This window comes from Podarcis pityusensis (genome assembly GCF_964106645.2).
Source record: "Podarcis pityusensis genome assembly, chromosome: 12".
Taxonomy (NCBI): domain Eukaryota; kingdom Metazoa; phylum Chordata; class Lepidosauria; order Squamata; family Lacertidae; genus Podarcis; species Podarcis pityusensis.
Genome location: NC_138037.1, coordinates 49,490,539 through 49,512,903, shown reverse-complemented (window position 1 = coordinate 49,512,903; position 22,365 = coordinate 49,490,539). Strand labels below are relative to the sequence as shown.

The 22,365-nt window shown below is 42.2% G+C and overlaps 1 protein-coding gene across 7 annotated transcripts in view; it reads left to right on the top strand.

The window, feature by feature from the left end:
* MYRIP (myosin VIIA and Rab interacting protein) overlaps window positions 1-22,365 on the top strand; it is a 144,889-nt gene continuing 122,524 nt past the window's right edge. For 2 of the 7 annotated variants that reach the window (XM_080975786.1, XM_080975781.1), the window contains exons 1-2: window positions 5,239-5,414; window positions 20,615-20,765. In XM_080975786.1, coding sequence (XP_080831912.1) covers window positions 20,656-20,765 — 110 coding nt within the window. In that variant the 5' untranslated portion in view covers window positions 5,239-5,414; window positions 20,615-20,655. Of the gene's footprint in view, window positions 393-5,237; window positions 5,467-6,071; window positions 6,180-20,614; window positions 20,766-22,365 lie in introns of those variants that run through there. The other 5 variants (XM_080975782.1, XM_080975787.1, XM_080975783.1 and 2 more) reach the window with 5 other exon arrangements.

Here is a 22,365-nt window from a genome sequence, read left to right as displayed (position 1 = left end):
GAGGCAGCGGAGAGGGCAACGAGGGCGGGAACGGCTTGGCCGGGGTCGTTGCCGTCGCCGTCGCTGCCGCCGCCGCCGTTACGACCCGACGCTTTGGCTCCGCCGCGGCCGCCCCGTCCGCGCTCTCTGAGGAGAAGGAGGAGCCCCTGTCGGGAGAGCGAGCCGGCGAAGGTGGAAAGCCGTCACTCTCCCGTGACAGCCGGCGGGGTAGCGCCGAGGAAGCAGCAGCAGCAGCGGCAGCGCCGCTCTCTTTCTCGACGGACCGGTCTCCTCATGGGACGCCCGCCTCGCGCCCGGGAGACTCGCGCCTCATAGCTGGACACGCCGCCGACGCCTCTGCGGGTCCGGGATATCGGGGAGCCGCTCGGCGCGCGCAGCTGCCCAGCCTGAAGGTGGGCTTCTTTCCTTCCTTCCTTCCTTCCTTCTCCTTCTGGGCGCGAAAAAGAACCGGCGCCTCAAGGTGTCCCGCACCGTGACAACCTATGCATGCGGGGTGGGGTTAGGGGGGGTGTAATGGGGGGGGGAGACGCGGTTTGAAGGACTTGTGGACCCGCCTTTGGCTCTGGGGACGTCGTTTTTTGGGGGGGACTCTTGCCCGAGATGGGGGTGGGGGTCGGTGGGTGGGTGGGCAGAATCGATGGGGGAAGTTGCCCGCCAGCTTCCATTTTGGTGCATCTCTCTCTGGCGTTCTGCGAGGACTGATAATTGTCCACCTCTTTTTTTCCCCTCCCGGTTTCCTTTATCGCAGTGCTTGCTGCTGCAGGGGAAGGGAGAATGTGTCTGGTGCTGCTGCTGCTGCTCTCAAGGCGATTGCTCGCTTGGACACACGCTGCTAATATGCCCACAATTTCCCAGCTGGGTCATGCGGGGAAGGCAGATCCCGGCTGACTTTGACGTTAGGACGGCGCCAGGGTGGCATAGAGGGAAAACAGGGCTGGGATTCCTTGGGATATATATATTCTTGAAGATCAGCTCTCTCTCCACCCCTTGGCTCCCTGAGTTTGGGCTCCAGTGTGGCGTTTGTGCTGCTCCTTAACTGCCTTTGCAGGTAATTCCAACGCTAGGGGCCGAATGGCACACAACTGGCTTGGCATTAAGTGAAGAGACCGTGTTAAGGGAAAGGGGGCAGGCAGAGGAAGATGGAGCAAGCAGGGAGGATGAACGAAATGGGAAAGGCTGCTATTGCTTTGAATGATGTGAAGCCCCAAGCTATGCATGTTTAGTGGGAAGTAAGTCCCATAGAGATCAACAGGGATTGCTCTCTAGGCTTGTACCCTTCAGCTGATCCCTCTCTGCTAGCCTAGAAGTCAATATGTTGGTACACTGCTTTGAATAAGTTATTGTGTTGCTAGCTACTGTACCCGGCTTTTGGGTTTGTTTGAAAAATAATTTATGATGGCCTTTCTTCTATGCTGGTGAATCAACCAAAGGTGTCTGTGTATATGGGTGTGTGCTACTTGTTCTGTGCCAAAGATAAACTTCTCTTGAGGGCGTAGTAAAAGTTGGTTTTATGTCTGTGTTTGACGTCATTAAAAAGGTGAATTTGTAACAGTCTGGAAATCACAGTTCCATCATACCTGAAATCATCTTTTTAAAAAAAATAATAATGAAAAAAAAGCCCCGAGCAGTGTCAACTGCTTGAAGCCATTGTCCCTTTCTGCTCATTTCATTTATTTACATTAAAACACTAATCAGATTTATTTAGTTTGGATTGGTGGCCAGCTGCTCAAATAACTTGGCAGATTTATTAAAACATCATTATCTGATCACAAATAATTGCTCCTATTATTTCTTATTAGAAAGCAACACAATGTTTTGCTCTGCAGTAACTTCCAATAGATTTTGGAAACCGTAGTGTACAGTATTATACATGCAATATTGTGACTGCATTGTTTCTGCTAGTATATACAGCAGCACCTTTCAAAATCACAGGAAAGAGCATGTGTTACTATAACATTAATGTGAGGACAGCACATTGCAATTATGCAAGAAAATGCCATCTGGTCAAAGTTAACTTGTCTTAAGCAAATTAATTAAAATGATCAGTGCTGTTGTGCTGAGCTGTATTTTTAAATTAATGTAACCAAATTGGAACAAAAAATGAAGCAAAACGCTTTAAAATGTGGCTGTGCTGTTAAGTATATCCTAGGGAATACAACCATGCCTAAGGGAATTATATTGATGAAAATGCTGCATGTGCATTAAAAAGCTTACATATTTTCCTTTTCCAAATTGGCTGTTGGAGCCAAGAACTCTTGATTTCTACAGAAATAGGGGTGCAAGGCTAAAGCTGAGCCCCTTTAACTCCATTAATTATGTGCTTATCTTTAACTAACATTGCAAGGCTTAAAGATGCATAACCTGTCTTGTGTTGGTCAGGCTTCCCATCCCTACTCTTCCTTTGAAAATGCTCTTCCAGATATTGGGAAGAAATTTTGGTTTTTGCACCCAGGAAGATACCTGCTTCTATTAACTGCCAGGAAGTGACTTGTCTAATTATTCCATACTAGGGTCACAGTTCTGTCCATGAGTTTTGCCTGTTGAGGGGCTACAGGGTTTGTCAGGAACTGGTGGAATGAGGGAGATGCCATCACTGTGGTGGCTACACTGACACAACACTACAAATACGCTGGCAGAATGCCTAAAATGAACAGTGTCATGGGAGGGTTGGGGTGGCACAGATTTAGGCCGTAGCGCATGTCATACTTTCACAGTGTCTCCCTTTGCCACAAGTAGGGGAACCATCTTGCAACCAACTCTATGCATATCATGAGGCACAACCATTGACCAGCACTATTGGCCAGGATACTTCCTTTTTTTTTTTTTTTAATGATATTTATTGAATTATTTTTTTTTTTAAAATTACACAAAAAAAGACAGGACAGAAAAATAAAAATAAAAAATAAAACCATCATTCTCGAATTCTCCCCTTTCAATACCTTCTTTCTTTGACCTCCTCCTCCTCCCTTTTCTTGTATCCTGATTAATAATAATCGCAGCAAATCCTTTCCATAATTCATAACATTCTTACCAAATTCTTTAGACATTTTTACAAGAGCCAAGTAATTTCATTTCAACATTTTTCTAGCATTCATCAATTTTATAGAACAATCCTAATGATAATAATAATAATAAAAAGAAATAAACAATCCAATCTTCATCCAGCGTCCCTTCCTCCTGGTCCCGGGTTTTGTCAGTCCTTTTTATCCTATTAATTTAGCACATTAACCTGGTAATCTTATATCTGAGGCCCTCAAGTCTCTTCCATGTCCCTTCCGCAGCTCTTCTTCATATTTTCCTTTCATTCGTGGGAACTCCAGCTTGGTAATATTTTTGACCCTTTTCAACAAACCAGCCCCTTTTCCATAGTCCAGACTAGACTCTATGTGGTATTTAAAAACATGTTTCAGATTCCCTCCAAAATTGAGAGCCCCCACAGCTCCAAACATCTGACGGCCCGTTGCCAGACTCGAAAAGTCCAAATCTCCCTGTATAGGGGGGTCTGTCCAACCCCCCATTTCCAAACCAAACCAAACTTTATCTTTCCATGTCTGGTTTTTTCCAAGTTCATTTGTCAAATCCAAAAATTTATGTTCCTGCTGGGCCGCAGCTCCCTCCGTCTCTGGCGCCCAAGATTCAGCAGCATCCTCTTCTCTCAGCTGTTCTGTCATGGCACACTCCTGTTTTAGCTCCTGGGTGGGCTCCATATAATTTCCCACTACCTGTTCAAAGGTTCTGGCAGCATTAGTCATCAAATCCGTCTTCTGGCTTAACTGATCCAATAGGGCATTTATTTTGCAGAGAGCACCCAACAGTGCTTCTGAAGACATTGTCCTGCAAGGTCACAAATCCTTTCCCACGGTTGTAATCTGTGGCAGCTGCAAGCTCCCAGGAATTAGTTACAATTTCACAGTCCCCCTCTAGGGGGAAATCTTCTGATTGTTCTTTCTTTTAAAAACAATAGCAACAAAGTTTCTTTTTTAAGGTATTTTGTCCATATTTGTTCTTTTTAAAATGCGAAAGGAAACAATGGAATCACTATGTTTCTCTTCTTTTAACTATCTGTCAAAGACATTTGTTTCTGGTCAATGAGCTTCAAACGTCAATTCTGACACCCCGCTCCAGGATCAGGACGGTGGAAAATTACTTTGCTTTAAACTCACTTCTGCAGGTTTAAACAGCCCAAAAAAGATCCCCCTTCTTCTCCTGCTGCCGAAGGGGGGTTCAGCGATTTTAAATGATGAAAACCAATCCTTTGAAAGTGATTTTTAAAGCTCTAGTTTATGTTGTCTTTGCTTTATTCTGGCTACAAGGAAACGGAAGGCTGACTTCCTGTTTAGACCTTACCGTTTCAGTACCAAATTAAGGTAAATTTTTAAGTCCAAATTCCTTTCTATTTCGCCAGTTCTTATTTAAAGTCCAAATGTTCAATGTTCCAGTACTCACGGGTGGTTATTTTAGATGCCAAATTGTCCCAGGAAAAAGGCAGCGCTCTCCGGCAACGGCTATGCGGCTTTGCTCCGCAGAAAAAGCAATTGACTCACAGCACCGCGCCACTTCCCCCTCTTCGCTTCGGAGCCCGTTAGTGGGCTCCTTTGCGGGTTGGGGGGGCGCTAAGGGTGCCCGCCGAGTCCCACGGTCACAGGCTTCATCCGCCTGTGATTTCCAGAAGGGTCCCCCCTTCGCCGTAGCGGAAAAGACCCGTTTCATGCGGAGCTGGTCCCTCCAGTTCAGAGGGAGTCCGCCATTACCGATGGCGCCACCCCGGAAGTCTTGGCCAGGATACTTCCTACTCCTTCTCCTGCTCCCTGTAGACAGGCTACTGTGCCCTGGCAAGCTCCATGGTAGTTATACAACACATGAAGGCATTTTTTGATGTGGAGCTGGTGTCATACAGGACGCTACACCTCCCACCCTGCAAAGCACCTACTGGAGTGACTGGTTGGCAATCCCAGATGTGTGTCATTTCCTTTCGGGGTCTCCTCCATCCCAGAAGATATTCAATAAAATATTTCACACTGCCATATGATTTGTTTTGCTGTTGTTTCTGGGACCTTGCTCCAGCTGACCCCATTGGGATGGAACTCCCGAGACAAGACTGACTTTTCAGGGTCCACAAGTGGGATGGGAGCTAATGTCAGGGTACATGAGGCAGTCATCTGGCATGGTGTGGTGAGGGTAGAACAATGAGGTGTGATGTCATAATAAAGCACCGGTTAGCTCATGTAGGGAGCAGCCTACAGACCCTGTAGTGCCCTTCCTGGTTGGTTTAAGTGGAAAGGTGTACAGTCCCACCTTTACCAGTGTGGGGGCTGTATACTTCCTGAATGTAAGATCTGAGTTGCTCCCCCTGGCAAGGGCTTCTCCTGCAGTCCGGTGCTCCTGGTATAGATGACTTGGTGTGCAGATTGTGGGTAAGAGAAGAGGCGAATGCCCTGTGATGTATCTGCTTCCTGTGGCTGAGTGGTAGGGAACTGCCCTGTGTCATTTGCAGTGTGAGTTTGAGTTTGAGGCAGAGGGCCTTCTCAGTAGTGGTGCCCACCCTGTGAAATGTCCTCCCATCAGATGTCAAGGAAATAAACAACTATCTGACTTTTAGAAGACATCTGAAGGCAACCCTGTATCGGGAAATTTTTAATGTCTAATGCTTTACAATTTTTTATGTGCTGTAAGCTGCCCAGAGTGGCTGGGGAAACCCAGCCAGATGGGTGGGGTAAAATTATTATTATTATTATTATTATTATTATTATTGGGAGTTTCCTGACAGTTGCTCCTCTCAGGGTTTTTGCTTCTGTTATTGTTAGGCTTGCTAAAAGTGAGTGGTGCCAAACTCCCACCTCCAGCTTCCTAACTTTGTCCCCTGTATACAGAGCCACTGGAGGTTGTTGCTGTCACTTTCTGTCTCTGCCACTACTCTGTATTATGAAATCTGGTCCCTCCCTTCTACTTCTTGAACCCTTGCCTTAGGCAGGGTTTTGGTACGCACTGCAAATATCCTGCTCCAAGGATGGGGTGGGGGAGGGCTGTGCTGTGTGAGCTCTCCTGGTGCATTGTGATGTAAAACAGCAGTTGTGAGTAGTATAGGAGCATTAACTGGAGAGATTCCTGGGGACTTGCAGTAATGTATTCCCGAGGCTCTGTCTCTGCAACTGTACATGACTGCTGCTTAGGATTGCTCTGTAAGTGCTGTTGTTATGCATATGACCTTGGTATCAACATTTATTGATAACTGAATAGGAACATATAATTATAACAGAGAAGAATTATGGAACGCACGCACACACGCATGCACGCGCGCGCACACACACACACACACACACACACAAATTTTCCATTAAAAACAATTTAGAGTCCAGGAGTAGTTTTTGCTATCATTGTATTGGACTTTAGTAAAACAGGGTCATTGACCCCTTCTAGGTTGCATGCCTAGAAGTACCTGAAATAATTAGATTCATAAGGTAAAGGTAAAGGTACCCCTGCCCGTACGGGCCAGTCTAGACAGACTCTAGGGTTGTGCGCTCATCTCACTCTAGAGGCCGGGAGCCAGCGCTGTCCGCAGACACTTCTGGGTCACGTGGCCAGCGTGACGAAGCTGCTCTGGTGAGCCGGCACCAGCGCAGCACACGGAAACGCCGTTTACCTTCCCACTATAAAGCGGTACCTATTTATCTACTTGCACTTAAGGGTGCTTTCGAACTGCTAGGTGGGCAGGAGCTGGGACCGAACGACGGGAGCTCACCCCGCCATGGGGATTCGAACCGCCGACCATGCAATCGGCAAGTCCTAGGCGCTGAGGTTTTACCCACAGCGCCACCCACGTCCCTTAATTAGATTCATAGAGGGTTGTAACTGATTGTGAGCACATCTAAACATTAAAGAAACGTTTGGGGAGTTTTGTAGCCCTCTTCATGTGTAGTAGAAAGCAACTTCTATTGCATTAAAGTGGATTTGACTTTGACTTGCATTGACAATAACATGTTGAAAGATCCTGCTTTTGTACACACGCAGCTAGGGAAGCAGTTTCCACACCGTAACAATGTATGAACAAATAAGGATGTTTAAGAAGGCTATGGGATTTGCAGTAGATGAAAAAGGACAGAACAGGCATTCATTACTGATGCTGAAGAAAAGTGTTATGCGCTCAATATATTTTTGTTCAAATAAATCATCATAGGGAAAACCTTGACTTCAAAAAGCACAATTGATGTATAAGTAAAATATAATCGCAGTCACATGAGTATGTATGCTGGTTATTCAAAGTTTGTAAACTACAAGTGTATTTTTTTCTGATGACTGGAAGAAAGAGAACCTTAAGGGTCAAAATACAGACTTGGAGAATCAAAGGTATACAGATTACACGTAATTAGGTAGCTAGTAGAAATCAAAGATAGTTGTTATGTACTCTTCTTAATCAAATATATCATCTGCTTCTATTGACCAATATGGGATATTTTCTTATTATATTTGGGTATTCTCAGACCCAATTGTCATTGTCATTCAGAAAATTTATGAATAAATAATAGATGTCCATTTCTTTTATCTTTAATGTTACAGCAAGTTAAATTTGGCATCCCTCCATTACACCATTCATTAAAATGGTCTAAAATGATCAATGGAATATTATACAAGATAAGAAATTAATCCAAATTTTAAAGGTTTTTTTCCTTCAAGCTGTATCAATGGAAATTCTGTTTAACAAGCAGAAGCAGCAGTGATTGAAACTTTTCAGTGTGTTTTGAGTTTTTGTGTTTGTGTAAAGGTCAACTGTTACTGAAGTATATCTTATGCTAAGAGTACCTGCAAACAAGAACTGCTTAGCATATTAGCAACTGTCAGTCTAAATGCTGGTTTCAGGCACTCTTCACCTGTCTTCCTTTCTTGGTGACTTCATCAAAAGCTTGTTAATTGTTCTGACAGCACCCCTTTCCTATTTAACGTGTGCGTGTGTGTTTCTGTTGGGTTTTGTTTTTGCTGATTTATTTAGTGGTCTTTTGGCTGACGGTTTGCTTTACTATATTCAGGAATGGGAAATCGTTGCTTTTTATTTACCTTGTAAAGTGAGCCTGCTCCTAAGCGTTTGTGCTGGGTTAGCTGCAAGTGACTCTGATGTAATTTCACTGCAGTTCTGGGATAATATGATTTTTATTATGCATACACATTCCAAAAACACAAGCACCGATGCAGACAGTCTTTGGTTGGCATGTGAGAAATGAAAGTCAACCATATGAAGAAAGTTTGTTTACGCTTTAAAGAGCCATGGCACGCTCTTTTGATTTTGGGATGTTCTGCTAATGTTAGCAACAAAATAGTAATCTATTTGGCTTCACAGCTATATTTGATGACAGCACATTTTAAGCCTTACTCTTTACTTGCTATTCTTTAAAAATAGTTTGCAAACTTGATTAGCAAAAGCATTTTCTTTACTCAATTAGTTCTGCACATGCATTTCCAAGAAATTACAGTTTTAGTGCAACAAAGCAATTGTTCTGCAGGCATCCAGAGCCTAGATTCTAGTTGGAGATAGGTTTTTTATACTGAATTGAGAATTAGATATTCTAGAAGAGTCAGAGGAAAAGCTTTGTGATTTTGAAGAAGGGTAAAAGCCATAGAAAAGTTGGTCTTTTACAGTTATCATAACTGATGTGGACAACTTCATGATACCAAAACATTATATTATTATGAAGAATATCCAGTTACAGTACTAAAGTGTGTATATGTGTTATACACACACACACACACACACACACACACGTATATACACACACACACTATATATAAATCTGTGATTTATTAATAAAACAGACTATGCATTATTTGAAAGATATTGCTGGAGTTAAGTCCTACAGAACAGTATCTCAAAGGTCCAACTGCTTCAGCTGCAAGGTGGCATTAAATTAATTGATACTGTTAATCCAACAATTCAATAATTTTAAACCTATGTAACCTATTGGATTTGTTATTGGATTTTTTTGGGGCAGACCAATAGCGGTCGCTTTGCTTTAAGGCCATACCTGGCCAGAATCTGGGATTTGACATTCAACAGCTGTGAGCATTTAAGTGATGTCTCTCAATGGCAGCTAATGGTTTGAAGTTTGCAAAGTAGTCCTACATCAAGAAGCAATGTTCTGAACTTAAAAAAAAATAAAAAATGGAGAAGGGGATATGTGGCTTACCTTCCCCCACACCCCAGTTAAGGATGATGTACCGTATTTTTCGCCCTATAGGACGCACTTTTTCCCCTCCAAAAATGAAGGGGAAATGTGTGTGCGTCCTATGGGGCGAATGCAGGCTTTCGCTGAAGCCTGGAGAGCGAGAGGGGTCGGTGCGCACTGACCCCTCTCGCTCTCCAGGCTTCAGGAAGCTATCCCCCCAGCCCGGCAAGCTCCCAGAGCGATGCCGAAGCTGCGCTCTGGGACCCGTTCTGGGGGCTGGGGTAGGGGGAAGCTCAGGCTCTCCTCGCCCCAGCCCCGCGCCTGGGGAAAAAAATAATTCCCCCCCCTTTATTCCCCCCCCCCAAATCTAGGTGTGTCCTATGGGCCGGTGCGTCCTATAGGGCGAAAAATACGATAATCTATGTCAGTGTGAGAAAAGAAGAAATATATAAACTGCAGTTTTGAGACATGGAGTAAGAGACTAGGAGAGCTATAAGGGAGGGCTGAGCTCAGGCTGTGTAAATATTTTAGGGTACTAGCTGCCTTCCTCTGCATACCTGTTGTGGGGCAGTGGTGTTTGCTGTTGGAGCGTTTAAACTGCATGCTTTGCAATCTCAAATTGTTTATTTTAAATAATCTTAAAATATTACAAAATTCCATAAGCCTCCAACTGCCTCATTTCAAAAGAAACCACATTCCACTAACATTGTACCACCTGGAGAAATGGGGTGAGCATATCGATATATTTCATTTATGACACCTAAACTTTTAATTTATTTATTTAGAAATATACAATGCTTGATTGTAAAAAAAACAACAGCAACCCAAAGTGGTTTACAAAAACATTATGTATGAATAGAGCTAGCAAAACAATGCTGGTATGTGTCTCATGATCAGACGAGTGATTCAATATATTTTACTGCCCTGCGTTAGTTCCTTGAAAGCTTTTAAAAATGGATATAGCTTATTACCAAGGCAAGAGGCCAATTTTACCTTAATGTGTTTCCATAAAGAAATATACAAATAAGTTTGCCAGCTTTCTAGTGATGAAGCACAGCTGATTCAGTGGAAGCCAGTTTGGCACTAAATTAAAATAAGCTTGTAGTTGTGTCCTGCAATTAACTCCTAGTAATAAAATGATTTAGAGAAATCTGTTCAAAGAATTATGGCTATTGATGATGCTTCAATTGTAGGCCAGAAGGCCAGGGAGGGAGTGTTTTCTGGGTATATGATTTAAGTTTTGCTTTTAAACAAACAAACACAAACAAACAAACATTTTATGGGATACCAGGGCCTGCAAGCCCCCCCCCCCCCCCCCCGGCAAGACAAAAGATTCAAAATGATGCTTGAACTTGAGAAGTTTATGCAAAAGTATAACATTTCAAATTCATTTTGGCATCTTGTCTTTTTAGGTCTGAGGCAGCATGCTTTGAATGAATAACAATTTATTTGCCTCTGAAGAATGTGGCACACCAAATCACACAAGCATATATTTTCTAATAAATTTATTTATTTTGAGTATCATTTTGAGGTTTTGGATTTTTGCTTGTAGTCCTTTTGGTGCTGCCCCTTCCTTTTCCTACCACAAGCAAAGATCAGGTGATGAGTGGGTTGGACTTGCATGCATTGCTTAAGGGTGGCTGGGTAGCTCTTTGGTCATGATCTCAAGTTGTTGCCATATTTTATTTTTGGAAGACACACTTTCTCTAGATAAGATTGGGTAAATAAGGTTTGGGTCAGGGATGCCAACTTGAATATTGAGGGAGGGATGTAAGCCCCGCCCCAGATAATTGATCTCATGACACAGTGCACGTACACCATTTGAATGGCAATGCCCATCAACTTTGGGGAGGCCCCTGCCCCCTCATATAATTTATGGGGGGGGCTGTGTGAAGCCCCCAAGCTCCTAAGAGTTGGCGCCTATGGACCAGGTAGTGAAGTAATAACCAATAGTAATTGTGGCTCCAAAATTAGGCAGATCTCTCTCCCGCAACCCCAAACTGTGAATGTCTTTCTTTTACAGTAAGGAAAACTGATTTATTTCTTAGTTGCACTAGCAATGGAAATTTATTGCCATATTTGCGTGCACTATCATGTTTAGCTGCTTTGGGATGCTGTTTCGAGGCTGCAACTAGCAGAGCTGTCAGGAGGGAACAGATTATACTGTGTTCTATTGTTTGTGTATATTTCACAGAGTTTTGTTATATGCCACTCTGATTTACATGGGGGCAGGGAGTGAGATAGAAATAATTTTACACTTGAAAAATTGTGATGTAGTTTAGGCCATGACTATATTCTTCAGTCATCTGGACCACTTGCCCTACAGCCAGCTTCCCTAGCATAGCTTTTCTCACCCTGTGCTATTCTGTATCCTGGACTGCCGCATTTGATCAGATTGGATGGGTCTAGTGAATGGATAGCCTTGCTGTACTTGCAGGTAGCTAAGATAGATGGATTTCTGGAACTCTTTCAGCCCTAGGATGATTATTAGGTAGTTTTGGTAGTGTTTGTATTTTTGGCCCTTTTCCTTCTGCATTTTGGTTGCTACTTTCTCCTTCCCCTCTCTCTGCTTATAACAGTGGACATGCATCTTTATGTGCCAGTCTTGAACTGGAAGTGAGGGACTGGAGCCAATCTAATTTGCCATTGGTCCTTCACACTTTTGTATGAAAAGAAAAGAAAACGAGAGAAAGAAAGGAAAGAGGAAAAAGAAGCCTACAAAAGCCTGTACCTTCCTTAGCTGCTTCTGGCTGAGCACTCCTACATATAAATTCTGCTCATTTGCAATTGCAGACCTTGGCTACCTCCCAAGGTAACCTTTTCACCAGAAAGCTACTCTGCATTGATCTCAGCTTATAAAAATTCTTGTTCCAGCCTGGTTAGTTCTTGACCATGCCTCTCTCTGTGCTGTCCTCAGAAACCTCATCTGGATCTAACTCTTGATTGACTGTCGACTTCTCCTGAACAGTTAGCAGATCATGCTAGAACACTGTCTTGTTCAACCCCCTGCTAAATTAAAGCATGTTTTCTTTTAGACAACTGTCTAAAGTGAGAAAATGGATGGGACTGAGACTAATGTTGTGCTACTGCCAGCCTGGTGTTTGTTGCACATGCAGGAACTGCGATGTTGAGCATCACTGTACACCCCACATTCCAAGCGGCATTGTTGCAGTCAATTTCAGGGCCAGCTTTAATATGCAAATCATGAAGAAATATTACCTTTGAATATCTGCAGAGGGATTCATTACTACTTGGAATGTGGGACTTTAAAATGGCCTTTCAAATCCAGACTACTTCTCTACTCTGGGAACTGATTCCTTAGTACTAAACCATAGACTATTTGTTGGCAAAAGAACTATCTTTAGTATTTGGGGAACCTCTGGAGCAAAGGCAAACACAACAATAAATGTATTAAATTGCTTCAGCAGAATAACTATTTTTAAAAAAGAATAAATAAAAGATGTGAACCAAAGGAGCTAAAATAGTATATTATGGACTCAGCTATACAGCTGCAAATAAAACCTTTTAAATGTTCTGTACAGTGCATTATACAAATGTGGCACTAGATGATGACAGTGAGCTATGCAAAATTCAACGTCTTTTTCAAAACGCTTTTTAAAAAGCATTTTCACAGCGTTTTTTATATGTGTGTAGATTCCACCTATGTCTCAGATTTTATTATTCTTTGAAAATTTCAGCAACAAGAGTAATATTTAGTCTTCATTTGGCACTCTCTCAAGTGCTCAAAGCTTATAATAGCTGGTAAGCAGTCTTTTTACTGCAGGCTGCAGGTGAAGCTGAGAGACAGTAACTTGTCCTGCCCAGAGGTTTATAGCTGAAAACAATATTATAAGAATAATTTATTATTAGGGTATGCGGACTAGGGACTTCTGAGAGCATAGCTGCTGCTCTTAGCTGCTGCATAGCATCACCTGTCTCTAATTCCTATTTTAAAAGGGTCAAATCTGTGCTTATACTTAGGCTGCTGTCCTGTACACATTTACTTGGGCTAAGTATCAGTAAACAAGTGAGGTTTTGCTGCATAAGATCAGGTCACGATTCTGCACACATTTGCCATCATGTGAGTCCTGTTAATGTAAGCGGAGAATACAGATGGGTAATGAATAGTAAATGTCATTATTTAACAGGTGGGATATAAACCAAGACACCCTATAATTAGCCATCAGGATCAATTTTAGTTATCAAAAAAGTAATGTTGACAGGGCTTGATCTACTGTCTCTTTTAAGAACGATTTTTGCCTGTTCCTATGGCACCTGAAAGGTTGTGTTAGAAATATAAAGATGATTTCCCCAAAACCATGAGCAGTCCCAATAAAAATACAACCTGAAGTGTGTTTTCTCCTTAGAAAGAAGCTCTGAAACAATTTTGAGAGTCTCTTTGTTCTGCTAAGGTTAACTCTTCTGTGATTCCCCAGACCTGAACAAAGATATGCACCCTCCTGAGTTGCTCTAGAGATAAGCCAGAATAAATCCAGATTCCAAACTGGTTTGAGGACATGCTCAAAAGGGCAAAGAAACATTGCTTAAACTAAGCAGGTCTAAGTCTGGTTGGGTCACCTTGTAGTTACACAATGAAATAAAGGCAAGCTATGAATGTCATGGTTCAACAAATAAACTTGCTTGTGTTGACTCCACTTTCATGCCCATGGCCCACTCTTTGCTTGTGGTGAATGGGATGGCTGATTTATCATTGCCAAAAGCAGAAAGTGAGCCAGTGTGGTGTAGTGGTTGAGAGCGGTAGTCTTGTAATCTGGGGAACCGGGTTTGCGTCGCCGCTCCTCCACATGCAGCTGCTGGGTGACCTTGGGCCAGTCACACTTCCTTGAAGTCTCTCAGCCCCACTCACCTCACAGAGTGTTTGTTGTGGGGGAGGAAGGGAAAGGAGAATGTTAGCCACTTTGAGATTCCTTAAAGGGAGTGAAAGGCGGGATATCAAATCCAAACTCCTCTTCTTCTTCTTCTAAAGTGAAGTTTTGCAAGTTAACTCCAGGTTTATGTGGTTTATGAATTAGATAACTGGTTTCCCTTGAGAAGGCAAATGCTATGAAAACAGTTGTCACGAGTAGTGTAAGGGACTTGTCTGAAATTGACATCAGTTCTAAACTGGTGGTTTTCCAGCATATATTGAAATGCCAGTTCCATGCTGATTGGTTTGCTTAACAGCCTTTACTGTAGAACTCTTATGTGCTGCAAGAGATCCTGGGCTGCACGTTAAGGTCAGGTAGGATCCTGCTGGTCTTACTAGTTCTCTGTTTGAGCTATGATTTAACCCTAGAACCCAGTCATCCCTCTCCTGTGTCTCTACACTGCTGGAGAAGGTCAGCAAAGTTGGAAAAAATGTGAAGTTTCAATCCAGGTTAATTCTCTGGGTCCATCTTTCTGTACAGAACTACATCAGGGATTTAAAGGGAAGGTACAAATAGTTTTTGATAGCATCGGCATAATTTTGGAGGAATTAAAAATGCAATGGCTTCTGCAAGTTAAAAAAATATCTTTGTGCAAATAATAGGTTTTTAGAACAGTTGTTTGATAACGTTGTCCAACTGTTAAAAAAAAAGTGGTATGGTATGGTTAGCTGATCTCTATAATAAAGAAAATGATGTTGTGTTAATAAGGAACAATATGCTATTTGTTGCTCTCTTTCGCAGGCAGTTCTCAGTGAAAGCACTGTCTCGTGTTTATTTCATGTGACCATTTCAACAGGCACTGTTTCATTCATGTGGCTGCTTAGTTAGATACTGCACATTTTTCTGTCTTGACTGCTAACACTATCAGCTTGTTTTCTTGGATAATTATACTCTTTTGAAAGTTCAGGTCTTAAGGAAAGAATTACAACATTTTCCTGAATTTTGCGTGCCACATTTTGCTGATAAAATAATGTGAGACTGCTACAGTTTGGATCCTATTCAACTCAGTACATAACAGAAACTATTTACCCAATAATTTTATTCATAGCACTTTTCTTAGACTGCACATAAAGGTATGCAATCTTTGTAATAATAAAACTATATGTTGCTTGCGCCTAGCCTCTAAAACAATCCCTGAAATTCGATCAATTGCTAAAATTACTTAGAACTGTTCCTGCCAATCCACTGGTAGTAAATCTAAACAAAGAGTGGCATACGTTTTGGGGGATGGGGAAGCAACAACTGGCATGGATTTCTCAGGACCATCAGTGCTTTTGCAGCATAGTTCATATATCACCAGCAGTTACTTTGCTAGATTGTTTAGAATGAACAGAAATCGTTATGAAGATCACCAAAGCTCCCACCCTATGTGAATTGCAGGTGTTGATGCATCAATTTATGCATCAACTCAATTTAGTACACACCAAATCAATGAATGTCAATTTAAAAAAAAATACATATGAATGTGTATCAATATTTCGGGGCACTGGGCAGGTGCTCCAAGGATTGCCAACTCCCCCTGTGACTGTCAACTGTTTTTGCATTGTGGACATTATATCATTAGGTTCTGGGTTCCAATTCTAGTACAGTGGTACCTTGGGTTACAGACACTTCAGGTTACAGACTCCACTAACCCAGAAATAGTACCTCGGGTTAAGAACTTTGCTTCAGGATGAGAACAGAAATTGCGCGCTGGCGGCACGGCGGCAGCGGGAGGCCCCATTAACTAAAGTGGTACCTCAGGTTAAGAACAGTTTCAGGTTAAGGACGGCCCTCTGGAACGAATTAAGTTCCTAACCCAAGGTACCACTGTACTGTGAAGCTCTAATTCAACCCTTCATAGACGTAAGGAACAATTACTTGGTATTTCTTAAAGGGCTTATTCATTTAAGGGCTGAACTGGAATGAGAGGAAGTGTGGGTGGCCTCATGGTCAACCTGGCAAGAGCAGATAACAGTACTTCCTTTACAAGATGTCTTAATCTTATTGAAAATACGTTGACTTCCTTCAATTATAAATTTGCTTTGACTGAAATTCAGTAGCAACTGTACTCATCATATTTATGGGGTGTTGCCTTAGCTCCAGTAGCTCAGACTTCTGTTCTGTGTCATAGCCATTAATGGCAATCCTGATGATCTGACTTTCCCCAAGTCCATGTATTGATCATCAACTCTTTACTGGCCAAATACTGCACCAGCAGCAGGTTGTTTTGGTAAAGCTTAATGACTATTTGCAGTTGCAAAGTTGTTCCGTGCTGTTCAGAAACCCCTGAGTCAATTACCTGTTTTTAATGTGTCTCTTCCAGTAAATTTGCCATTGCAAAACCTGGGAAACATTCTGCAGAATTAAGTCACAATGGTTTTGAAGCAGAATTAATACCTGTAAACTGTTTTGACATATTGGAATCAAAGGCTAGAAAAGTACATACACCTGTTGTTTTCTGCAAAACTACACTACATTTTATTGTTTTGGCAGATCATGATCTTCTGCAGTGTTCCCCAACCTGATGCTCTCCAGATGTTTTGGCCTGAGTCTGAAACATCTGGAGGGCACCAGATAGGGGAAGTCTTGCCTTGTGGGTGGAGTCCAATGTGAGTTATTCAAGTGCAGCAGCAATAGTAAAGTGGTAGTATTAAGGTAGGAACTGCCTGTTGTCTCTGTGAAGCCATAATGGGTGTATTGGGACAAGTGATTTTTAACTTAGTCAGAAATGATTCAGAGCTAAGGGTGAGCAGAGAAGATAGTCAGATTTGCAAATGACACTAAATCATTCAGGATAGTAAAAACTAAAAGGGATTGCAGAAAGCTCCAAAATAATCTCTCTTGCCTGGGTGAATGAGCATTAACATTTACTTCAATGTAAGTATGTGCAAAGTCAGGACATTCCACCCCCCCAGCTGGAACTCGCTGGGACTCAGTTCCGGCACCTCTCAGGTGGGTGCCATTGCCATTATAAGAGAACAAGGGAGGTGTTCATGGTGAGTTCTGGCACCTCTTTTTCTAGAAAAATAGCACTGTTAAAGTGATGCTTATTGGGGCAAACAAATTACATATAGGATGATGAGGGCTGAACTAGTGGCTGACTGACCAGGAAATGGATCTTGTAGTCATAGTGGATCTCAGTGAAAACATTAACCCAGTGTGTTGCAGCTGTGAAAAAGATAGATTCCTTTGGGGTTCAGAAATAAAACTGCCAGTAGCATAATGCCTTATGGTGCAGTCATACTTGGAATACCATGTACAGTTCTGATTACTGCATCCCAATGAGTATATTGTGGAGCTGGAAAAGGTGCAGAAAAGAACATGTCTAGATTAAAGTTCTGGAGAGTGTTCCTTTAGAGCTTCACTTCAGGAACTGGAGTTGTAGGAGCAAAGCAGCCAGATTAAAAGATTTCGAGAGAATATAAGGGGCAAAGCAGTTATCCAGATTCCATTTCCTTCAGTTACTGGCAGCTAGCAGTGTTTTATAATATTTGAGTTTATCTGCAAACAAACAATTATTTTACAAATATATAGGTAGAGCATAGGTGGTGGAGGCACAGCTTGGAAGAGCAGGCAGCTGAATCCAGTGTCTCACATCAGATCTCCAGAGAGAGGCAGCTCCCTATTAAAATCTTACTGTCCTCCAAATGCTGAGGTCCTGCTTCTGGGCTCCCAATAGGCATTTTGTTGGTCACTGTGAGAACAGGAAGCTGAATTAGGCATGCCTTTGTTCTGATCCAACTGGGCTCTTCTTATGTTTCCTTTTAAGTCTTTCCTCCCAAGCCAGTCCATCCAGCCATCTTCTTGCAGTCCATGGGACTCTCAAGAGTCTCCTCCAGCACCATAATTCAAAAGCATCAATTCTTCAGCGATCAGCCTTCTTTATGGTCCAGCTCTCATTTCCATACATCGTTACTGGGAAAACCATATACTTCCTGTATAGGGAAGTTTTTAAATGTTTAATGTTTTATTGTATTTTTATATATGCTGGAAGCTGCTCAGTGTGGCTGGGGCAACTCAGATGGGTGGGGTATAAATACACTACTACTACTACTACTACTACTACTGTTAAATAGGGTGTGGTTGCAGGTACATGGCCAGTAAGCTAGGAGACTTTTGAAAAAGATGACTCACTTATTCTCCCATATCCTAGCCCAGTGGTTCCCAATTAGCTACGTACTGCAGACCCCCTGTTTTTCAAAAGCCAAACTTCTGAAAATGTTGATACCACTGTGGTAGTTTTTGTTATGTGAATGGTGCCACAGACCCCCTGGGTGGGTTACACAGACCCCCAATTGGGAACCACTGTCCTAGCCTATTAGCCATTTACCTCACATGATCAGCTCTGCATCTCATTATCTTCTGACCCATAAGCAGCTGCATCAGTCCTGGTCTGGCCCTGCAAACATGAGCCGAAGCTGAATAATGTTCATGGAACTTAAATGATGATGGCTGGCAGAACTGTTGACCTAGGTGGACCAAATTATCTGGTCACTCCCATTTTCACCAGCTAAACTTAGTATTTGCGTGATGTGTCTGTTCTTTTGTTTTCATGCTTTTTTGTGTGTAGATCTGATTCACAACAGTGGAACACTGTATTGCCAGTAATACTGAAATCCACCCCCCCCCCCTTTGCTAATTTCACTCATGGTGCCTTCTTCTGTTGGCTATGTACATAAATTAATAGCCAGTACTGTGGGGAAAATAAAAATGGGAACTGAGAATTTGGTTTGGGTTTTTTCCATAGTAATTAAACAACTCATGCCCATTTCCGTGTGTGTGTGTGTGTGTGTGTGTGTGTGCGCGCACACACACACACACACACACATTTTTACTGGAGTTGTGTGTGTGGTTCATTAGTTCTAGCTTTATGGACAGGCTTATTATTGGATTGCCTTGAGGATCAAAGGCTAAGGCAGCACTACTCAAAGTGCTTGAGCAGTCTCAGTTTCTTGTTCAGAATTAAGTAGCTTTGATTACTTCTGTCCTCCAAATCTTGCATGTAATAACTTGCATTTGGCATCTAGAATCTGATTGTAAGGAAATTTCAAAGCCACTTTCCAAATGTAGCATTTCCTGTTTACTAACAGCAAACTCATTCTTTTGAGTGTGGATCTCTTCATAGTTGAAACAGGTCCATCCACCTGCAAGGCGGAGGTCTCAGTAGGCTTGGAGGAACCCCCAAATCGTGCATTTGTTACACTTTAAAACTGCCCTTCATCTCAAAGGATTCAAGGTGGTATACAATTATTCAATAAAACACAACATGCGTAAGTATTTAAACCACATGCTCATAACTAAATAATAATTTCCAACAAAATATATAAGGTTTGCAGCTGGGTAATTTTTTTTTTTAAAGGATTCCCCCCCCCCCCAAAAAAATGAAGACTGAGCATGCTTAGTGAATACAGACTGCTGATTGAGTTGGGTGGTAGTACAGTGGTACCTCGGGTTACATACGCTTCAGGTTACAGACTCTGCTAACCCAGAAATTGTACCTCAGCTTAAGAACTTGGCTTCAGGATGAGAACAGAAATTGTGCTCCGGCGGCGTGGCAGCAGCAGGAGGCCCCATTAACTAAAGTGGTGCTTCAGGTTAAGAACAGTTTCAGGTTAAGAACGGACCTCCGGAACGAGTTAAGTACTTAACCTGAGGTACCACTGTACAGTATAACTGAATATCTTGGGAAATGGTTGCCTATAATCCTGAACATAATCCTAACATACTAGTTTTCTATGTGAAGGTTTTTTGTTTTTGTTTTAGAGGGAGAGAGGAGCATTAGACATTTTGAACTATAACATTTCAGAAACAGATTCAGCAGGGCAGTTCTAGACTGTGCCAGATCTCGGTTTCACAGTTAAAGTGGATTGGGAGCTTTTGCACAGCAAACCCTTTAGGCGAAAAGATTGGACTTTTTAGGATAAGCAGAATGGCAGGAAAATGCACTGGAAAGTGACGGATAACACTCAATGCAATGCCATCTAAGCTCTCTGCAAAAAAACCCAAGATGAATGCTCAATAAACAGGTTGTATGGAAGGGACCTTGGTGAGAACAAAAGAGGTTTAAAAAATATTGTCTTTGCCATACATTTTGCTCCCCACCCCCATGCTGGCACACACTTCAAACTACTTTTTGCTCTTGGTATGAAAAAGGACAGTTATCTGTACCTTTTTACCACACCATGGGGAGAAAAGCAGCTTGAAGGGGTAAGAAAACAAAACTGCAGAGAAAGAGATGAGCATCTACCTGCCATTGCCATGCAAACTTCTCTAAATTGCAGCTCCCTGAAACTGCTTTGAGGTACATTTTGTTTTGTTGATCAATCTGGTGAATATTTTCCTTGAGCTGGAAGTTGACATGCAGTTTGACTTGTAAGAACTGTAGGCCTGAGATGTACATTGATTCTACATATATAAAAAAGATTCACCCTCTTGTGAATTATACCAGTTTTTAAATGAGTATTCTTTTTTTAATTTTTAGGAGCTCAACTGGAGACCTGCAGTGAGTTTTTAGTTTTTACATTCTTTATCTTGTTTCCTTTTGTGGTTTAGGTTCCTTTCGTTAATTGATTGCATTGAAGATAGAACTAACCATGGGGAGGAAGCTAGACTTGTCTGGCTTGACTGATGATGAAGCGGAGCATGTCTTGCAGGTGGTCCAGCGAGATTTCACCCTCCGCAAGAAAGAAGAAGATAGACTGAGGTAAGACCCATGAAAGTGGAACATGCAAGAATTTAGATAAGAAAACTGTTGAGTGCTATACATTTTGCACCATCTGTAATCTGAATTCATTCTATTTTGATGTGATTGAATTAAGAATCCAACACTTTTGTTTTACAAAACTTAAGCAAATTTTTCGTGGCAGGTGAGAATTCTACCACTGAACCACCAATGCAATTTTTTAGTGGAAGGTGAGACTGACTTGGGGCACCTTGCTCTAGTTGGGGGAGGGAGGAGGGTAAGGTACTTGCTAGAGAAATCCCTCTGTAACTTTTTGCATAATGTCTCATTAAGAGTATGGAGGTATATACTTGCCTGAGATGTGGCCAAGGCTATGCATTCTGGTCAAGGTGTGGAAGATATTTGGTAGGCACCTGATACTTAGATTGGGCTATTCTGGATTCCTCTGATTCCTTGTAATAGTAACATTGCTCATTGCCAGAGGCGGAGCTAGTTGCTCCAGCACCCGGAGCGACGCACAGGCTGTGCACCCGGGGGCGGGGCTAACCCCCCCTCAGGGATGACACCCAGGGCGGACCACACCCCCTTGCACCCCACTTCCTCCGCCAGTGCTTATTGCTCAGAGTTGAGACAAAGGGCAAGAGTTCCAGAGAACCGAGGTTACAAATGCCCAGGCCTGTTATAACTATTTTGCTTCAGATAGTTATTTAAGCATAAAGTAATAAGTGAAATGATAGCCGATGAAGAAAAATAAGGCAGGAAACCATAAGTTAAGCGATCTTCTCTATTAGTGGCTGTTAATACTCCTCATTCGCTGTGGATTTCTACCAAGCACCTAGCCTGCCATTCATGTTAACTAAAAATTAAATTATAGTTACTTAATCAGAATTCATCATTTTTTTGTCCAAGTGTGGAAGTCCACCTGAGAGATGAGAGCATTAAACCATACCACCTTAATCTAAAACTCAGTAATTGCCATGCCATTGCTACATACTTTATGCAAGACTATTGCAACACTATCCATCTCCGTGTTAGAGATTGGCAATGAGCAACATTTCATGTATTTCATTTGTTCGGTGGTTTAGAGCTGTGTTGAAAGAGCAAAACGTACTGTTGTCGTAACTGAAATTCCTTTGGTTCTTTTCTGCCAGCAGCACGTGAAAATGTAGCTAAAACTCGGTTGAACTCTGTGATAGGGCAATTTTTCTAAAGCTTGTTTCTCAAGTATGTTGTAAGGTCAGCTTTGGAGTGTTTTGATGAGCTGTCAACAGATTTGGAATATATTAAAACATGTGTTATGTTAATTAATGCAACATTTGAGTTTGGAACTTTAGATGTCACTGATGACATGAATTACTCCCACATGCCTCCTATATAATACTAGTTTATATTCAACCTACAGTAAGAAGCTGAAAGTGTTTCCTTTAAGCACTCCTGCTAGAGAAGGGGTGGGAATATTCCCATGGCTCTGTGTTTACCAAGTGACTCATTTCTGTGTCCATACATAAGACGCTTAATAGACAGAGGTGAGCTCAAAGAGGCTAGGAAAAAATGGACCTGGAACTGTTGTTTTGTACTTCCATTTGATGATAACCTGAAACAACAAGTTAGAATGATGGGC